This window comes from Paramormyrops kingsleyae, chromosome 21 (genome assembly GCF_048594095.1).
Source record: "Paramormyrops kingsleyae isolate MSU_618 chromosome 21, PKINGS_0.4, whole genome shotgun sequence".
In the NCBI taxonomy this organism is placed as follows: Eukaryota; Metazoa; Chordata; class Actinopteri; order Osteoglossiformes; family Mormyridae; genus Paramormyrops; species Paramormyrops kingsleyae.
In genome coordinates this window covers 732,816-751,991 of record NC_132817.1, presented here as the reverse complement: position 1 = coordinate 751,991, position 19,176 = coordinate 732,816, and the positions used below count along the sequence as shown (strand labels likewise).

Here is a 19,176-nt window from a genome sequence, read left to right as displayed (position 1 = left end):
AAGTCTGGGGCAGCCAACACAGGGGAACTACTTAATAGCAGTTTCACAGCCTCGAACGCAGCCTGACATATAGGAGACCAAATGAACTTCGTGCCTTTGCGAAGCAAATGGGTAAGTGGGGAGACAACATCAGAAAAGTTCCGGCAGAAACAGCGGTAGTAGCCGGCCATTCCCAGAAACCGCTTCAATTCCCGCGGTGTCTGTGGAACGGGAAATGAGCCTATGGCCTGGACTTTCACGTCCAGGGGCTTGACCTTCCCCTGGCCAACCATCTTCCCGAGATAGCTGACCGTACCTTGACCGAACTCACACTTCTCGAGGTTGAGCACTAGTGAAGCCTTCCGTAACCGGGTGAATACTTGCTCCAGCAACCGAATATGCTCCTCCCACGAGTCCGAATAAACAACCACGTCATCCAGATAAGCCTCACAATTAGGGACATCAACAAGAACTTTGTGCATAAGCCTCTGAAAGGTAGCTGGGGCGTTTCGTAACCCGAAGGCCATCACGGTGTACTGAAGGAAGGCGTCCGGGGTAGCAAATGCAGAGATCTCAGAGGCGCGGGGCGTAAGGGGAACCTGCCAATACCCTTTTAACAAGTCTAACTTAGTCACGAATTCCGCAGAACCAATGTGATCAACACAGTCCTCCATACGAGGAAGAGGGTACGCATCCGGTCGAGTCACGGCATTAATTTTTCGGTAATCTGTGCAGAAACGAAAGGTGCCATCGGGCTTGGGGACAAGTAGGCAAGGTGAAGACCACGGGCTTTTGCTGGGAACAGCGAGACCAGTGTCTAACAGGTAGGTGGTTTCTTGGGACAACAGAGCCCTTTTCCGAGGGTTGACGCGATAGGGATGTTGCTTAATAGGGAGATGATCACCAACATCGATGTCGTGCACAATCACAGGGGTACGCGAGGGAACATCGGCAAAAAGGGACCGGAAACGTTCTATCAAAGACGTAACATCAGTTTGGGCGGACCGAGGCAAATGGCTGAGACGGGACGGGAGGTTTTTCAGAGCCTCTGAATTAGGGAGGCGAGCACAGGGAAGACAGTTCCTACCGAGGTGTAAATCGTCATTCTCCGGAGAATACTGACTCAGAGACACGATGCCTGCAGGAGTGGGGACCGGAGCAGAGACAGACGAAGGAGCGGAACCCGAGCGAACAAGGTAGGGTTTTAACATGTTAACATGACATATACGAGATTTCCTCCTGCGATCAGGAGTCTCTAACACATAGTTAGTGGGACTAAGTTTTTCCTGTATTACATATGGACCCGAAAAACGAGCGCGCAGGGAGGACCCGGGCAACGGCAGAAGGACTAGAACGCGATCCCCTGGGTGAAAGCACCGGGTCTTCGCGGACATATCGAAACGGCCCTTCATCTTTTCCTGCGCGATTCCGAGAGACCGGCGAGCTAACTCCCTAACGGCTGACATTCTATCACGTAGGGAGGTGACGAATTTGGACACGCTATGCAATGGGGACGACGCAACTGGGGACAACCACTGCTCCTGTACAATTTTTAAGGGACCCCGAGCAGTGTGACCGAATACTAGCTCGGCAGGACTGAAGCCGGTGGCTTCTTGCACTGCACCACGTATAGCGAATAGAAGAAGGGGCACCCCCTCATCCCACTCCTTCCCTGCGTCCAAACAAAAAATACGCAACATGTTTTTAAAAGACTGATGAAATCGTTCCAACGCCCCCTGGCTCTCAGGGTGATAGGCGCTGGAAACCGTATGGCACACCCCCAATTCACGGACCACTTGAGCAAACAGCTTGGACATAAAATTCGAACCCTGATCTGACTGTACCCGCCTAGGAAGCCCGAAAGTGGTGAAGAACTTAATCAAATGCTTGACTATAACCGGGGTACGAAGACTGCGTATAGGGATGGCTTCCGGAAACCGAGTAGCGGTACACATGAGGGTAAACAAATAACAATTCCCTGAGCGAGTCTTTGGTAAGGGGCCGACACAATCTATGAGAACGTGTTCAAAAGGTTCTCCTATGGCAGGAATCGGACGTAGAGGAGCTGGGACAATGGTCTGGTTTGGCTTGCCTACCACCTGGCAAGCATGACAAGACCTACAGTATCTCTTCACCTCAGCGTTCACTCCTGGCCAAAAGAAATATGCCAGAAGCCGAGTTAACGTCTTCCTAACCCCAAGATGACCCGAACACGGGTGATCGTGAGCGAGGGATAACACGTAGTCCCGATATAACCCGGGGACTACCACCTGAAATAACGTAGCCCACTCGAAAGGTGAGTCCGGAGGGGTCCACTTCCGCATCAGCACTCCGTTGCGATGATAATATGCGGTGAGGTGGTCCTTTAACTCGCCCTTATCTACCGCAGAAGTACGACAAGCCTCCAAGGAGGGATCATCCGCTTGAGCCGCGACCAAAGCTTCAGCAGTGGAGGGAACCTCAGGGGAGACAGCAAGTTTCACAGGAGTCGGAACACAAGGATCAATATCTGACGAGGGAGTTGGCAAAGCGGGGTCGGACATAAACGTGTCTGCTAAATCAATGTCTGCAAGCCGGCGCCGCTGAGCGCGAGTAAGTACACAGGCAGGGAACACTGTCGGAAGCTCTACCGCAACATCATTTTCACATACGGCGGGGTCTGGGTTGACCTCAGGAAGAGGCACAAGCCTCCCACCTGCAATGTCGTTCCCTAATACAAGCGTGACACCGGACACAGGTAACTGTTTCTGAACCGCGACACGCACATATCCTGAGAAGTCAGGGGTTCTCAGGTACACAGTGTGCAGGGGAACCGTGGTCACACAAAGGGCGATGCCTTGCACTAATACATCAGTACCACAATATGTCGAATCATCTAAAGGAACAATGCCTTCAACTAGGAATGACTGCGCAGCACCCGTATCCCGCAGGATAGTTACAGGATGCTGTACCTGGGTTTCTCCGAGCGAGACCGTGCCAGGGAACACAAAGGGCTGAAAGGTGGAGTCAACCGTAAGAGCTGGCGAAACAGCCTGGTCGACACAAGCAGCGAGTTGTACCTTTCGGGTAGCAACCCGAGCGTTCTTCCGCTTCAGAGCGGGACAGACCGAGATGATATGACCCACCTCATGACAATAGTAACATTCCCGTTTCTCCACAGAAGGTGGAGTGGCAGCTGAAGACGAAGGAGGCGTCAGAGGACGGAGACCAAGTCTGCGAGGCATAGGGGTTGGGGTGAACACAGTCTTATGGGTCAGAATAAACTCATCCGCAAGGGTGGCAGCTTCAGACAACGAAACAACCTTTTGTTCGTTTAAATAGACCACAACGCGATCAGGAACACAGTTTTTAAACTCCTCTAATAACAACAGTTCCTTGAGCTGATCAAAGTCAGAGACCCCACTCGCAGCACACCATTTATCAAACAGCACAGATTTCTCACGAGCAAACTCAACATAGGTTTGGCTGGCGGATTTACACAGTTTTCTAAAGTTCTGTCGATAAGCCTCCGGGACTAGCTCATATGCCTTCAGTATGGTGGCTTTCACGACATCATAATCTAAGCTCTGCTCTAACGCCAGAGCTGAACAAACCTCTTGTGCTTTCCCCACTAGCTTACATTGTAACAGTAATGACCAAAGGTGTTTGGGCCAGTTCAAGGTCATAGCGATCCGCTCGAAGATTGAGAAATAGGCATCTACCTCATTCTCACGAAAAATGGGAACAAGCCCAACATGGCGGCTGACATCGAATCCAGAATGTCGAATTTCAATGCTGTGGGGAGCTGGCGAACTCAAAGGAGAACACGGACGAGAGCGAGGAGCGTCTTGGGCATCAACAGAGTCTCGGGCGGGTAGGCCAGCCTGAGGGGTCGTATCTGGTGAGCGAGCCTTCCGCGGAAGGGGCACAGGCTTTTGGTCAGCCATGCTCATCCGAAGTAACGCCACCTCCTTCTCCGCTTCCACCTCCACAGCCCGGACATGGAGAAGCTGTGCCTGGTACTCCTGCCGCTTAATCTCCAGTTCCAGCTCCCGTAGCTTGATAGTGAGCAACAGCTCCTCCCGAGCCGAGCGAGGATCGCCGAGATCTATGCCGATCCCCAGCCCTAGGTCAACGCCGCTGGCCTCCGCTGCAGTCGGCAACCGCAGGGGTGTGGACGCAACACGCGGCGAACCGCCCAACTCGGGTAGGATACCTTGCTGCATCAGAACCTCCTGTAGGACCTGCTTAATCACCCGTTTAGCAGCCTCAACGGGGACAGACACATGGAAAAACTCCGCTATAGCCAGCAAGTCATCCTTGCGGCACCTATCGAATTTCTCGAGCGTGGGGTGCAGAGTGAAAGCTACGAGATCGAACTGGGCCATTTTTGCTACCACTAACACAACCACTACCGCCCCCCCACAAAAAAATCCGCCAGACAAACACCAGAAGGAAGAAAGAAAGGACAGGACGAGCCCCCAATTTCTGTTACGATCCCCGGTCTAGGGTCAGGGACCGCCAGAAAGGTAAGGGATAGGGAAAGGGGAAGACAAGACAACCAGGGAATAAGGGAACGGGAACAAGGGACACAAGAGGTTCTTTTTTTATGGTTTTTTTATTTTTCACAAACACGTTCACAAACACGAGGTGCAACGAACTTCGGGAGTGATCTATGCCAAAACAACAAACAAAAACAGCTAAACGAACACGTCCCAACTAAGCTAATACCTAAGTGAAAACAAGTAAACAAATGACAAATACTACGCCTGACTCCCTAACCAAAAACACACGATAACCACGATCCGCAAAACAAAAGGCAATCACTCCTTACGCACCAAAATGAGACAAACAAACAGCCAATACACAAGGACAAGAAAATCACGGTATCCGAGGGGGCGAGCAAAGGAGAATAGTCGAGAGCCGGGCGAGAGATCAAAACCAGTAAATCAATAAACCAAAGCGAAAGTACCGAGAAGGGGAAAAAGCGAAAGCCGTAGTCAAGAAAGAAAGCAGTCATACACAGTAATCCAAATATCCAACAAACAATCCAATAAACAAGCAATGAGCCGAGCTCTCGAGGTAACTCTTGTCCGGCTTTTCAGTATCCGGACCGGAAGTGATGCCTGACGCATCGCAGGAGACGTAGGTGGAGTCGAGACGAGGGGGGCGGGGCCAAGTTGCAGTCGACGAATGATGACAAAGGCGGGAGGTCCGGAGAGTCGGCAGGGCTCCTCCTAGAACTTACGGCACGTAACAGTTAAATATAACCAAATTACTTTTAATCTTATTTTTTAGTACAGAATGAGTAAAGTAAGTGAATGGAAGAACTTGTAATCAGCTGTAGTTAGAAGCGTAGTTCCATGTAAATTTGTCAGCGATGGTGGAAAATGCAGTTTAATAAGGGTATAGTCACCGTGTAAGAAAGAAATGTAATAATCTTTAATACCTAATAAAGAATAATTTAGCTCTACGATCACATATAATGTGAAGTTGTCTGAAAATGTAGTTTGAAACGTAATTGTTGTGTGAGTCTCTGGTCATAAGTACGGTAACTGTCTGTAGTGAACAATAGGGACAAATCTCAGACTGCTAAGTATTGATTAGCACAGGGGTGACTAATTTTATCCAGAAAGGGCCGTTAGGCATGCAGCTTTTCGCTGCAACTCCGTACTTAGAGTAGAACGTAGAGAACCGATCGACTGCAGAGTTCGCACAACTGGGTTTGAGCAACTGATCGAACTGTTATCCCAAAAAAACCTGCAAACACACCGGCCCTTTCTGAATAAGATTGTCCATCCCATGTAGCGGCATATGCAGTTAGTGTGTAATGCTTGGTAAAGGATGTTGTGTGCCATATGGTACACTTCGCCATATATAGGGAAAAAACAAGAAATAATAATAATAAACATTAATAAAATAAAAAGACAATAATAAAACCCAATAATAATAATAATAATAAATCATTATCCCTTGTATGTGTATACATGTGTGTATGTGTAGCCCTATGCAGAACATGCCCTATGTTGTGCAGTTTCTTCATTACACACATAACTTAAGAGGAACAACAGTCGCCTTAGAAAAGAGTACAGCATTTTGATGAAGTACTCCTTATTCACTGACAGATGTCATTGCAATAATGGAAGAGTAGAATGACACTACAGCGGTCAGATACGAATCCATGCCTTTGTACTCGGGAAATTACGTCTGTAATGTTTGGATATTACACGCACCTGTCTATTTCAGCCAGCCACTAACATTCTATAAGTGACAACGTCGGACCAGGAATTTGTAAGTAGTCGTAGTGTGACTGAAACACAATGAACTGCAATCAACGTAATTGCAGATGGAGCGTCTTTCAAAAAATTATTTTTGCGCGATTGCTAATTTTCATATTATTGGCGTTATGTGACTGAGAAACTGATGACACAAATATATATGTGTCTGTGTGTGTATGTTTGTGTGTGATTATTATATATTTTGCACAGTTCGCAAGTTTTTGTACGCGACCGGCTGTGAAAGTGCTTTGTTAGTTGTTGCGCACGACTTGCCGTGAGTCCGACCAATCAGCGCTGGAACCACTGTAGTTCCCACTACGGAAGTCCTAACTAAGGGCGCTTTTCCACCGTACAAAGTACGGTACTTTTGGTACGGTACTTTCGCTTTTCCATTGACTTCCGGTCGAGTACCAGTACCGAAATCTCGAGTACCAAAAGTGCCAAACCAGTTGGGGTACTTCTTTGGTACTTCGATACTTTGGGGTGGGACTTACAAACGTATTTGCTGTCGATTGGTTATGCAAATAGCCTGCCGCTGAAACACAAAATACAACCGCCATCTTTTGAAACACACAGCGAACAGAGCGATCACCGCGAGAAACAAAATAAAAAGCAGTAGAAACAAAAATATAAAAAAGTAAAATGGAAGGATAGACAAACGAGGAAACACAGGCTTTAATCGCCATATGATCGGATGAACAGATCCAGTGGGATTTGGATGGCACGACTCGAATTAAAAAAAAATTTGCCGTTCCGAGCAATTCAGTTTCCCTATGTTTCCCCTGTCGCGCGCTGATTTGTACACGGTTTCGCTGTTGTTTTCATGTCTTTTTACGAAGCTCTTGAGGTAAACAAGCCATATATTAATTTTAAAACATCACATGCCTTTTCTATGTTTTTTGTCTTTACAGATAATAAATTGAATTACTTATTTCACTCGATAGAGATATTTCTTGATGAAAACCGTATAGTATTGCTTAAAAGACTATATTATGCGTGACGATCTACTGTATTCACATGTAATAATGTACCTGAGTGATTTTTAGACATTTCACATACCTCTTTGCTTTAATATTAGAGGAAACATAGGGAAACTGAATTGCCGGGAACACCGTAATACCAAGCCGCTTGTAAGAAATGGGGCACACGCGAAACACCGAACAATTCCGCTTGAAAATCAAAAAACATAATTAAATAATTTGTTTGCTTTCAAAAGACTGAATTAGCAGTAAGCTAATTCTTACTGCTTTGATCGGCTTAGCCAAAGTAAGTGTACCTACGTAAACGTAATTGATGGCAGCATGATTTGGATTTTACTAAATCTTATACTGTGATAGAAGCTGACATAACAATAAATCGCATTTTCCAGCCTCAACTGTTAGTTTTAATTTTGGGCTTTTAAAAATTTAAAAGTTTTAAAAATGACCATCGGAAGCACTAACTACTACATGAGCGTCATAAAGTACTCGCACACGTTTAATTTTTTTGTATTAAAATGAATTAATCATAACACTTTGTTGTTCAGTTTCAGAACTTAGCAAAGAATTTTTAAAATGTAATGCTCTGGACTTTTATGAATAAAGAATAAAAACTTCAAATTAAACATTTCTTTATCTTTCTTTATTTTTTTTTGTTTTATGAATACAATTACAGCAGTCAACAAGACAGAACTAACATGATTTTTGAACTAGTAAATAAACTGGAATTTTTTAATAAAAAAAAAGAGATTGGCAGCTCCTTGATAGGGATAGCAACAACTGTCTGAGTGTGCAGTTTTTTTAGACCTTTTGTTTCTTATGCTGGAACACCTCAGTTACATCATCATCATCAGCAGCAGCTAAAGTATCTGCTGAAGTTGATGCTGCTGCTGGTGCCCTTTGTTTTGCTTTGGGTCTTCGGTTTAGCTTGCTAAAAAAAAAACCTCTACTGCTTTACATGGTTCAAAATTTTCAAACCTTGGTCCTGTCTTCTTAATTCTAACTAAGGCATCCAAAGTATCCTCCCCAAGCTTAGATCTTCAATCAGTCTTGACCTTATTCATTGTTGAAAAACTTTTTTCAACAACTGCATTGGAGAATGGGAAGACTAAGTATTTCTATAACTTTCATGATATTTGGGTACTCCCTCATGAATTTGGTATGCATTGTATGCATGCCATTTTGAAAGCAGATGACGCCAGCGTGGTTTAGTGCCGAAGAGCTACGAACGATCATGCAACGAAGTACCCCGACTGAGAATAGCGAGTAGAGCGCCATCCACGAACTTGAAAATGAATTGAATACATGGCCCTAGCGTAAGCCTGAAAAACTAATTCGGCAGCGCGGTTATTTGGACAAGATCGTCAATTGCGCTGCCAGCGAGTATCGGGGCTGGATTTTTTCACTTTTATAATAAAATACTTTTTTCACTTTAATAAAATTTAAAACTGGATATTGATTAGCAGTGGCTGCGAATCATTTTAACGGGAATTAGGCAATTGTTTCGCAGGTGGGTGTTTTTACATCGCAAACTGCGATGCGATACCGGCTATTTCGAACCCTGTACTGTGGTACGACGGTTTCGGGAAACAGTCGTCGTTCGGATGTTGGTTAGTTTGAACTACCATAGTACGATGCATCGTCAATGCTAACTTCCGTCGTTGTTCGAGAAACGCACCCCTGCACTGAACCTGCAGGTTAACTTTCCCTTATGCTCCACTTATGAGGCTTTTGGCTTTTCTTCATCGATCTGTAGCACTCAGCCCTCACTGTTACCTCTCTGCTATCTGAATCCTTATTAGAAACTGACATTGACATTAGGAAATTTGAGACGCTGGTTAATTAACAGATACACATTAACGTTACCTTGGCTAATACACAAACGTGCTAACATTACACGGCCGTGTCTTACCATCGTAATTATGGATATAGCTGGAAACATATAATTTGAAGCCCTTCTCCTTTTTACTCGTGGAGGTATGACAGAGTGACTGGAGAATACGACTAACGTCGTTGACGGTCATTCGTAGCAAATCTTGAAAAGAACGAGTAAAAAAAACGCCATGTTGCTGAATAGACGGAGCTAATCTGCAGTCGTGAAATAGCTTGCAACGGAAGTGAACAGCCGTTTTAGTCAGAATGCGGAAATGAGCGTGCATATAGCGCATTGGATGATGGGAGGGTGCGATGTTCAAATTTGTTTCCGTTTTTCTCTGTTTTGTAGGTTATGGAGGCTCAGAAAAGGTTTGTGAATTTTCATCGATTATTTGTTGTGGCAGAAATATGATATAAACAAACAAACGCGTTATTCAGAAGTAGGTGTATGTGGCGAATAACTATATTGTGATGTACTATCGAGTTTTTAGTGTATTCTGTCGTACGCGTAAGCGCTGTTTTGTTTGTGTTATTGAAGTTCTGCTTATCATTGTTCAGTGCTACTATGACCCCCCGAACTAACGTCGCATCGGGCCGAAGAAGTCTTGGATTTGAGAAAACTAACTTACGATACACACCGGGTCAACTAACTGCCCTGAGAATCCCAACAAGTCGGAGAAAACCGAACACACGTAACGATATAGTAAGCATTTCAAGTGGGGAAAAAATGTGTAAACTTTAAATGCATAAGGTCACTTGTAATTATGAAAGTCTTTCGATTGTTAACTAGTTAACTTATGAAATGGCTAATCGCCTGACATTTTTCTTCTACACATAGCAATCATGACTAAGCTACATACGTAATATCGATTCAAACCATCTCGTCGAAAAACATCTGTGTGATGGAATAAAGGATGTTGTTAATCGTTTTAGTCGATTTACATAAGATGGTTTACATTATGTAATATTTTATAAAAATGACTTAATCGGATGAGAAATGTAAGCTGGCTATATAAAAAGATAATAAAAACAGTCCGCGGAGCACATTACATTTAATGTCTGTGATGTTTGCGGATAATAAAGCATAGCCTACGGGTAGTGCAGATGTATGTGGGATAGGTCGTATCCTCAGTCTATACTGTGTGATTTACATTTCAGTTAGCTATTTAAAACAGTTACATTCCAGTAACAGATCCTCTAATGGCCTTTTCTGCAAGTTGTTTGCTTGAAAGCCAGAGGGAGCCGATTGCCATAACCAGTGTTTTATAGTTGACCAGTTTAATCATCCATATAGTATATTTAAATTTCATTAGTTATATACATAGTTCCTAGAGTATTAAACTCTCCCAGGATAGTTGTGTATGGAATTACATTTGATGGTGTACATCAGTAATTTAATATAAGCCAGTGACATACAGCTGGCCCCAGAATAAGTGGTGTAATCATTTCATTGTATGTTACATATCCACCAGCTGTTTGACTTCTGATATTCATCTTATTCCTACCCCTTTTTTTCTAGGACCCAGAACAACTGGCTTACATTGCCAATATTGAATGGAAACTGTCTTATGTCACACCCTTGTATAAATTCAGACACACCCAGCTTGTGTTGTACTCCAAGCAGCTTTCAGCTTTCATAGTAGCAGAAAAACAGAAAGGCATTGCAGTGGAAGTTGGACCAGAGATGGGCTTCAAGGTGGTGTTCTCTGTGGTCCTTGGGATGACAGAGACTGATGAGGATGCAGAGACTGTTTTTATAAAGGTAATCCTCAGGTGTCCTCCAGAGGGCTCAGAAGGGCTTTCAGCTGGATTAATGGGATCCACAATTGCAGTGCTTCCTTGAATAAGTACTTTTTTTATAGAATAGGCATGGGGATTATTTTCTGCACAGGGCCAAATCTCAGCTTCACCTGGTCAGCAAGGCCAAGAATATTTTATTTTATTTTAAGAATATATTATTTTTATGTCCCATGTAAGCTACAATAATAGACTTGCTAGACTTTACATTTGTCTTTTTTGAAAATAGAGATTAATACACTGCTCAAAAAATGAAAGGAACACTTTTTAATCAGAGTATAGCATCAAGTAAGTTAAACTTCTGGGATATTGATCTGGTCAGTTAAGTATCAGAGGGGGTTGTTAATCAGTTTCACTTTGGTTTTAATAAAATTAACAACAGGTGCACTAGAGGGGCAAAAATGAGACAAGTCCCAAAACAGGAATGGTTTAACGGGTGGAAGCCGCTGACATTTTTCCCTCCTCATCTTTTCTGACTGTTTTTTCACTAGTTTTGCATTTGGTTATGGTCAGTGTCACTACTGCTAGCATGAGGTGATACCTGGACCCTACAGAGGTTGCACAGGTAGTCCAACTCTTCCAGGATGACGCATCAATACATACCATTGCCAAAAGGTTTGCTGTGTCTCCCGGCACAGTCTCAAGGGCATGGAGGAGATTCCAGGAGACAGGCGGTTACTCTAGGAGAGCTGGACAGGGCCATAAAAGTTCCTTAAAACATCAGCAGGACCGGTATCTGCTCCTTTGTACAAGGAGGAGCAGGATGAGCACTGCCAGAGCCCTCCAAAATGACCTCCAGTAGGCCACTGGTGTTAATGTCTCTGACCAAACAATCAGACACAGACTTCATGAGGGTGGCCTGAGGGCCCGACGTCCACTAGTGGGCCCTGTGCTCACTGCCGAGCACCATGGAGCTCTATTAGCATTTGCCATAGAATACCAGAATTGGCAGGTCCGCCACTGGCACCCTGTGCTTTTCACAGAGTTCACCCTGAGCACATGTGACAGACGTGAAAGGGTCTGGAGAAGCCGTGGAGAACGTTATGCTGCCTGTAACATTGTTCAGCATGACCAGTTTCGTGGTGGGTCAGTGATGGCTGAGGGAGGCATATCCGTGAAGGGATGTACAGACCTCTACAGCAGGGGTCTCCAACTCCGGTCCTGGAGAGCTACTATCCAGTAGGTTTTCTATCCTACCTGGCTTCTGATGAGCCACACCTGCTCCTGGTATTTACCTGAGAACTAATGTGGCTCATCAGAAGCCAGGTAGGAAAGAAAACCTACTGGTTAGTAGCTCTCCAGGACCGGAGTTGGAGACCCCTGCTCTATAGGCTAGACAATGAAGCCTGCGGTATAATTTTTTCACTTATTTTCGGGGCCCTCTGTAGGTTGATTTTCATTTCCATCAAACACATTACCCAGTCCATATCAGCATAGATATCAGCATGATTTTTTTCCCATTGGGAAAGTTCCTTAGATTTCTTTTGAGCAGTGTAGAACCACAGCATTTTTAAACTTTATGTATATTGAAAGATTGTTTCCATTATCATAGGTTTAAACATAAAACATTACCCTATTTATTTGCACTTGGTCTGGTATAAAAGTATGACCTAAATCACTATATATTCAGAAACTACTGTTTACAAATTGAGTTATTTTTGCCTTCTTTCCAGATCTGTTCCAAGCCTGCATTTGCTGTAGAGGGCAGTGCTGTCAAAGTTGTGTGGAGTGGATGGTTTACTTGTGTCAACGGCAACTTGGACTATATGAGATCCCTGCCATCTGATTTTGTCTCTCTGCCCCTCTTCTGTACCAATGGGCCAGAGTCCATAACTGCCCTGGTTAAGTCATGGTTCACAAGAATGTTTGATTGCTACTTTGGGCCTTTAAGCTTAAATTCTAGCATTCTTCAGTGGCTTGGTGCCCTCTGGACTGAGTGCCATCCTGCTTCCAACATTAGATACCTAAAGCTTGCCTGGAACTTGCCTACACTGCCTCCTCTGGACATCTCATACACAGTACACCCACAAGACGCCTGGAATCTGTGGAGCAGTATTCGGCAAAACGATAGCATGGAAGATGGCATTAGCATTGAGGAAGTCAGGCGTTTCATGAAAGGACTTGAGTCACACTTCTTCAGACACTTCAGGATGCATCTATCTGCAGGAATGTTAACCAGAATTTGCACTTCACTGGGCTCTGCACACTGTGATGGAACGATCAAGGTACCTTTCTTTTTTCCCCCTAAAAATACAGCAGAATACTACCGTGTATCTAACTCTGTCTACTGAGACATACTACATAAGCCTATAATTACAAGACAAGTTTAATGACAATATTAAGTAACAAAATGTTCCATTTCTTTTTCATTGTAGGAATTTACATTTTAGTAAAAACAGAACCAGTTTTATACTACACTGTAGCCTTGGTATGATATGACTGGATATAACACAAATTCATGTACAATGCACTCACTATCATCACATCCAAATATATTGTTCAAAATATTGAACAAGTTTTTTTTATTTCTGTGCTTTTATTTTGAAATATGAGCTACATCATTTAAACATTAGTTTCATTGGGCAACACCTGAAGCATAATTCCTTTAATTATGCACTCGTTACTGGCAATTGTTTACCATTGGCATGTTACGATGACAGAGTTTTGGGTCGCTTGATGTGCAAGTTTAAACATTTCTGGTAATGCTAATAGTGTTCGTGTCGCTTTCCCTTGTGTTTTAGTACCTGTTATGAAAAAAACCCTAACCCTAGCCATACCACATTCGCTTTCAGTAATACAAAGTTCCTTCATGTTGATTTTGCTTTGGCTCTTGCATTCCAAGTTGTATTGTTGCTGCAGTGTATTTTCACTGAGCAACTTATCTAGACTGTTAGCTTCTCATAGCATACAGGGTCTGAAGAGAATCTAGTTGAATGATGAAATAGACACCCTTTTTAAATAAAATTAGCATAATGTATCAGTGCTATGTAGGGGGTCATCTCAATAAGACAGACTTTGAATAAGAATGATTCTGATCTCTGTAGACTTCATAAAATCCAGTGACAACTGAATTTCCCTCGGGGATTAATTATATTTATCTGTCTAATCTATCTGTCTATCATCAGTCAATGCAGAACACAATGCCTATTGATGACATTAGCTAGTGAAATTTATAAACCGTCAATTCAGTGTACATTTACTACAGATTTCTTTGTGTGTGTGTGCGTGTTCAGTGGGTAAACCAGTTTGTTGAACTTGTTTCGATGTGTTCTGAAAACCAGATAGGCAGTGGATATTAGTGGATAGACAATTTAGATTTTGACTTTTAGAATTTAAAATTTGTCATGTGCTTCTTGTGGAATGCAGTGTAATTAGCATTTGCCTCGTTATTGCTAAACCAGAAATGTTCACATTTTCACCTATTTGTGAATTACATTCAGCATTGACTAAATATTTGTTGAGGTCTTAAATGTATACATATTTTTTGTGGCAAATCTGTAGTTGATAAGGATCTGTCTCTGGACATCAAAAGGCGCTTGCATGAGCTGGGAGCTTTGTGTACCCCTGGGAAGGGAGTGTGGTATTAGTCTACAATAATATGGCTGGTCAACGGCAGTCCATCCAATGCCCATACAAATACTTCTTCAATTTCACGTGAAATGTGCTTGCACGCTTTGGGTGTGGACAATGTAGGCAGTGTTGTTTTTAACAGGCAAAAGGAATGTTTATTGACACAACACATGCTATTTAAAAAGTAGAAGTCACTAGTTCTGTTCCAGAGAGGGTGAGTCTGAACTATGTAATTTTAGACTATGCAAGAGTGAATATCTTGTATTCTCAGACATAAGGTGGAATTACAGAAAGCTCTGAATACAGTCCTTGATACAGAGCAGTGCTCCATGAACTTCTTAATTGTACAAGAACAAAGCACTAGCGAGAATGGCATGGGTATAGTTTCATTTTTGGAAGGAAAACCTTCAGTATAACCTTCCTATGAAGAAAATGTTAAACAAATTACCCAAAAAAATTTTTGCACAATGCTGGAGAGGTAGCAAGGCTTAAATTGCAACTCTTGGAAAAAAAAATAATTCTTTAACAATGAACCTTTATTGTTAATGTAATCTCAAATTTAATTTTGCTTCCCAGTATTAAAAACTGGTAAGACTTTGCAGCATATGATCGGTCTTGATCTATTTTAATATTTGCGGATAATTTTCTGAAATCCAAGATAGGAAATCTTATTCTGGTTGAAAGAATTATGCTGCTAACCCCTGGATGTTAGTGGTTCTCTAAGCATATTAGGTACCAAAACCATAGCAATGACATGCTGGAATAATGCTCAGTCCCCCTTAAAACATTCTATCTTTAAAAATTAATGACTTTTACTCGGGTGTTATTCAAGCCAAATAAAGTTATTCAATACTAGGGCTGGGCGATATCATATCGATATTATAATCACCAGGGCTTCAGATGACAGACGAAGCATTTGGCCGGACGCCAGCTTTTCAGTGAAACACGGACATTAATTTACGCCCATAATTTGGTAAGAGGATTAGTAGTATGGCTAAAATATTAGAGATGCGTTTTGTGATACCCAAAAGTTAGTACAGTGATACCTCGGTTCTCAAACTCACTAGAACTCGAATTTCCTGAAAGTCGAACAAACCAGTTTGACCTAGAACTTGATCTGAATATCAGAAGTCGAAACGTGAACGCTGACCTAATATAAATTGTACGCGCCAGGAAATGAGTCATACTACAATGCAATTCTTACTTGAATGCTTTCTTCACAGACTGGACGATTAACCAAATAAAGCAGCGCAACATTACATTAACTAACAATAAATAACCCACTAACTTACATGTACTATTAGAGCATTTATGTCATTTACTTAAACTTTATTTTACCAGGTAAATTAACTGAAAACCAGTTCTCACTGCTTTATGTGATATTCGGGAGAAATAGCAGATTACGCATCGGAACTGCCTGGGATACAAACGTCATACGTGTAACTAAACTCTTCAGCCAATAAGGAGGCGGTTCCAGTTTGTGCAGCCGGGTGAGAGGTCGCAATGCATCTAACCGTAATGCATTGCATCAGGATCAGAATGCGTTGCTTTAATCCAGCGCTGTAAGCATGTCAAACGCACCCAATGACCGGACTGGGGAAACAAACTGAAATGCAGACTTAATACAGAGGACTAATGACAACGACCAGAAACAGCTGATCACATGGGGATCCCACACGAGGTTAACGAGGAGGCGTGGCACCCGGAAGGAGCGGACGATCGGGGCAGGACAGGGGTAATGTTGGGATAAAATCTTTATCGTTTTGGAAGCCATTAAGAAAAAAAAGCTCTTCTTGCTTTATCCTGTTCATTTTGTGTTTAAATGCTAAAAAAAAGGGTTAGACTACTAACGGGGGGCCGGGAACCAATTAATTGGTTTTCCATTATTTCTTAAGGGGAAAAATTCGATCTGAATTCTAACTTTTTAGGATTCGATCCGGAGTCCGGAACGGATTAAGTTCGAGAACCGAGGTACCACTGTAATCTGTATAAACTTTGTTTCTTAAATTCGATTAGCGGAGCACCCCGTATAATACTGTTTTGGTATACTAATATGCACTAATAAGTCACGGTGAAGAAGAGTAGCCACGATATCTTTTAAAAGAGGTGATCTTGTGGATAAACAACGTAAAAAGAAGTCAGCAGTGTGGTGGTACATTTTGCAGTTAAAAGTCTGACACATTTATGAAACATAAGGATATGCCGTATTTATCCTAATAATGACTTTTGGGCGTCATACAAAGCCTCATTAATATTTTAGCCATACTACTAAACTGCTTAAATTGTAAGCGTAAATAAATGTCCATATTTTACCGAAAAGCTGGCTCATGACCAAATGCTTTGTCAGTCATCTGAAGCCCTGGTGATTATTGCGCATGCGTGATATAATATTGATATATCGCCCAGCCCTATTCAATACCATTGATTCTTATAGGCTATTTTGAACAGGCTGCTGGCATTGTTTAATATTGCATCTTTATAAATGCATCAAATCACAGGTCAGTTGAATGGCATACCACCATTAAAAATTCACAACATTAATGGTATTTAATGAATCCATATGTTGTCTAGTAAGGTGGCCAGCTGTGAACAGAAGTAGCAGTCCAGTGATATTTAGGTCAGTAAATACTGACTGTGGGGAAAAATCTAGTTATTAATCAGTTTGTTCAAATGTCAGCTCATTTGAAGGCTTAGTTCCCCATCTTTAACACTGAACTTACCAAAAATCACTGCATTTAATTTTTCGTTTTGTTTTGATCTGTTCATGATTTGTTCTGATGATAATAGCAAGAAGTGACCTGGATATCATTTGATGTTTGCAGTAGCGATTTAAAAATTTTTTTTTCCCTGTCACTTTTCCTTGTGTAGTATTTGAGCGTGCAAGTAATTGCTTAAAAATTGCAGTTTGACTTAATTGGAATTTATCAAGCATGATGCATGTTGTATGGTGCTGATATTTTGGAAAGTTTTTTTTTGCCCAAATATATTATTCATTGCATAAAATTCTTTATAAACAACCTCGCATCATTCAGAACCACAGCTCTCGAAATCTGGTTCTAGAGATTTGGTTTAATTCTACTAAATTTCTGCCTGCTCATTGTTTATTTATGTATTTATTAATGTTTGTTTATTAACTTATTTTGACAGATCACCGGTACTCAATACATCACCCCTGTGCTGATGCTGCTGACAGAATGTGCTCAACTCAAAATGCCTATCTGATCATCAGAAAAAGAACATGTGGTAACAAAGGAATTGATTTTATTCAAATTAAATAAACTGAGTAAAATGAATTTAACTTTACCTATTTTTTACAGAAGCGAAAAATGTCAAAAATGTGCTTATGTCAAAAAATTATGCCAGCCTAAATGTTTGAGATGCATCCATATAAATTCTTAATTCTAATATTTTCTAGTGCTGTCCCAAACGATTATTCTTTAAACGATTAATCTAGCGATTTTTTTTTTCCCCTCCGATTATTCGACTACTCTAACAACTAATTTTTCAATTGACCTGATGATAAATTTATTGATGAGCAATTATTTTCCAGTTAGTCATTTAATACCAATTCAGCTCTGCTGGTAGACGCAGCCATGTTGCCTCATGTGCGAGGGGGCGGGCGGTAAATTTCCTTTTTGCAGGGTGGTAGGAGATGTCTGCCTTACAAAATAGTGTGGCACTGCTGGCACTGGCGATATTAGACAAAACTATATTGGAATTCAGTCTATAATTGATTTAGTGAAACAACTAGCCATCTTATTAGTGGAATAACTTTGTATTGTAAATGGTCCAATAAATAAAATATTGTAGCTCTTGAGTGGCGAAGAGATCATCGGGTGGTACAGTTCAGTTATTAGCAGACTGTTTTATTGCGCGATTCTTAAAAGGACAGCGTTAACGTGCTCCTGAGGGGATAAAGTACTTTCCTTTACAATATGTTTAGCCTTATCACTTAGTGCATTGCAGTTACAAAACATTTACGTAGTTTTACACAAGGCATCGGCCCTCCAGGTTGGGGGTTGGGCATGGGGTTGACTACCCCATCCTGTAAAAAACGTTCCAGTTACAGAAACATTGACGAATAAAAACCAAATCATACACCTGCCTGAAGAAGGTGCCCCAGCAATGGGAATTGTGACGCTTGCCAGCCAAACCCGCAAGGGCGCTGGTAAGCCGATACACTTTCTGACGACAAGGAAATCCATCCTCGTGGGTACATGGAACATCAGAACGATGTTTCAGGCTGGCAAGGCTGCAAACATTTCCAAGGAAATGGAGCGCTACAACCTCTCAGCTCGGGGCCTGGTAGAAACAAGATGGACGCAGTCGGGTGAGGTCAGATTGACCAGTGGCCAGTCCATTTTTTATTCTGGACATGAAGAGGAGGCAGAAAACCATATGGAGGGAGTTGGATTGGTCACACCCTCAGAAAACCTGCCACAAATATTACCCCTCAAGCCTTCAAATGGAACCCCCAAGGGAGAAGGAAATTCGTCAACGGCCTTTGCACCCAAGAGGACCAAAGGGCTTAATGATGAATAATGAATAAATGACACAAGGCACCGACAAAATTCCATGTCGACGCATTTTTATAATCAACATCGTCGATTACATCGAATAATCATCCCAGCCCTAATATTTTCCTTCGTGTGGTGACAGACAATTAAATTGATTATTTGTAAATGGAAAATTAGTTTAAAATAAAGCAAACTGTATCAATA

At 42.3% G+C, this 19,176-nt stretch overlaps 1 protein-coding gene across 1 annotated transcript; it reads left to right on the top strand.

The window, feature by feature from the left end:
- Nucleotides 1–9,306: 9,306 nt before the first annotated feature.
- Nucleotides 9,307–19,176, top strand: cenpl (centromere protein L). Its single transcript, XM_023803713.2, has 5 exons — nt 9,307–9,457; nt 9,647–9,791; nt 10,608–10,850; nt 12,559–13,110; nt 17,603–19,176. The coding sequence occupies exons 1-5, from the start codon at nt 9,441–9,443 to the stop codon at nt 17,675–17,677; spliced, it is 1,032 nt and encodes a 343-aa protein (XP_023659481.1). The 5' UTR covers nt 9,307–9,440; the 3' UTR covers nt 17,678–19,176.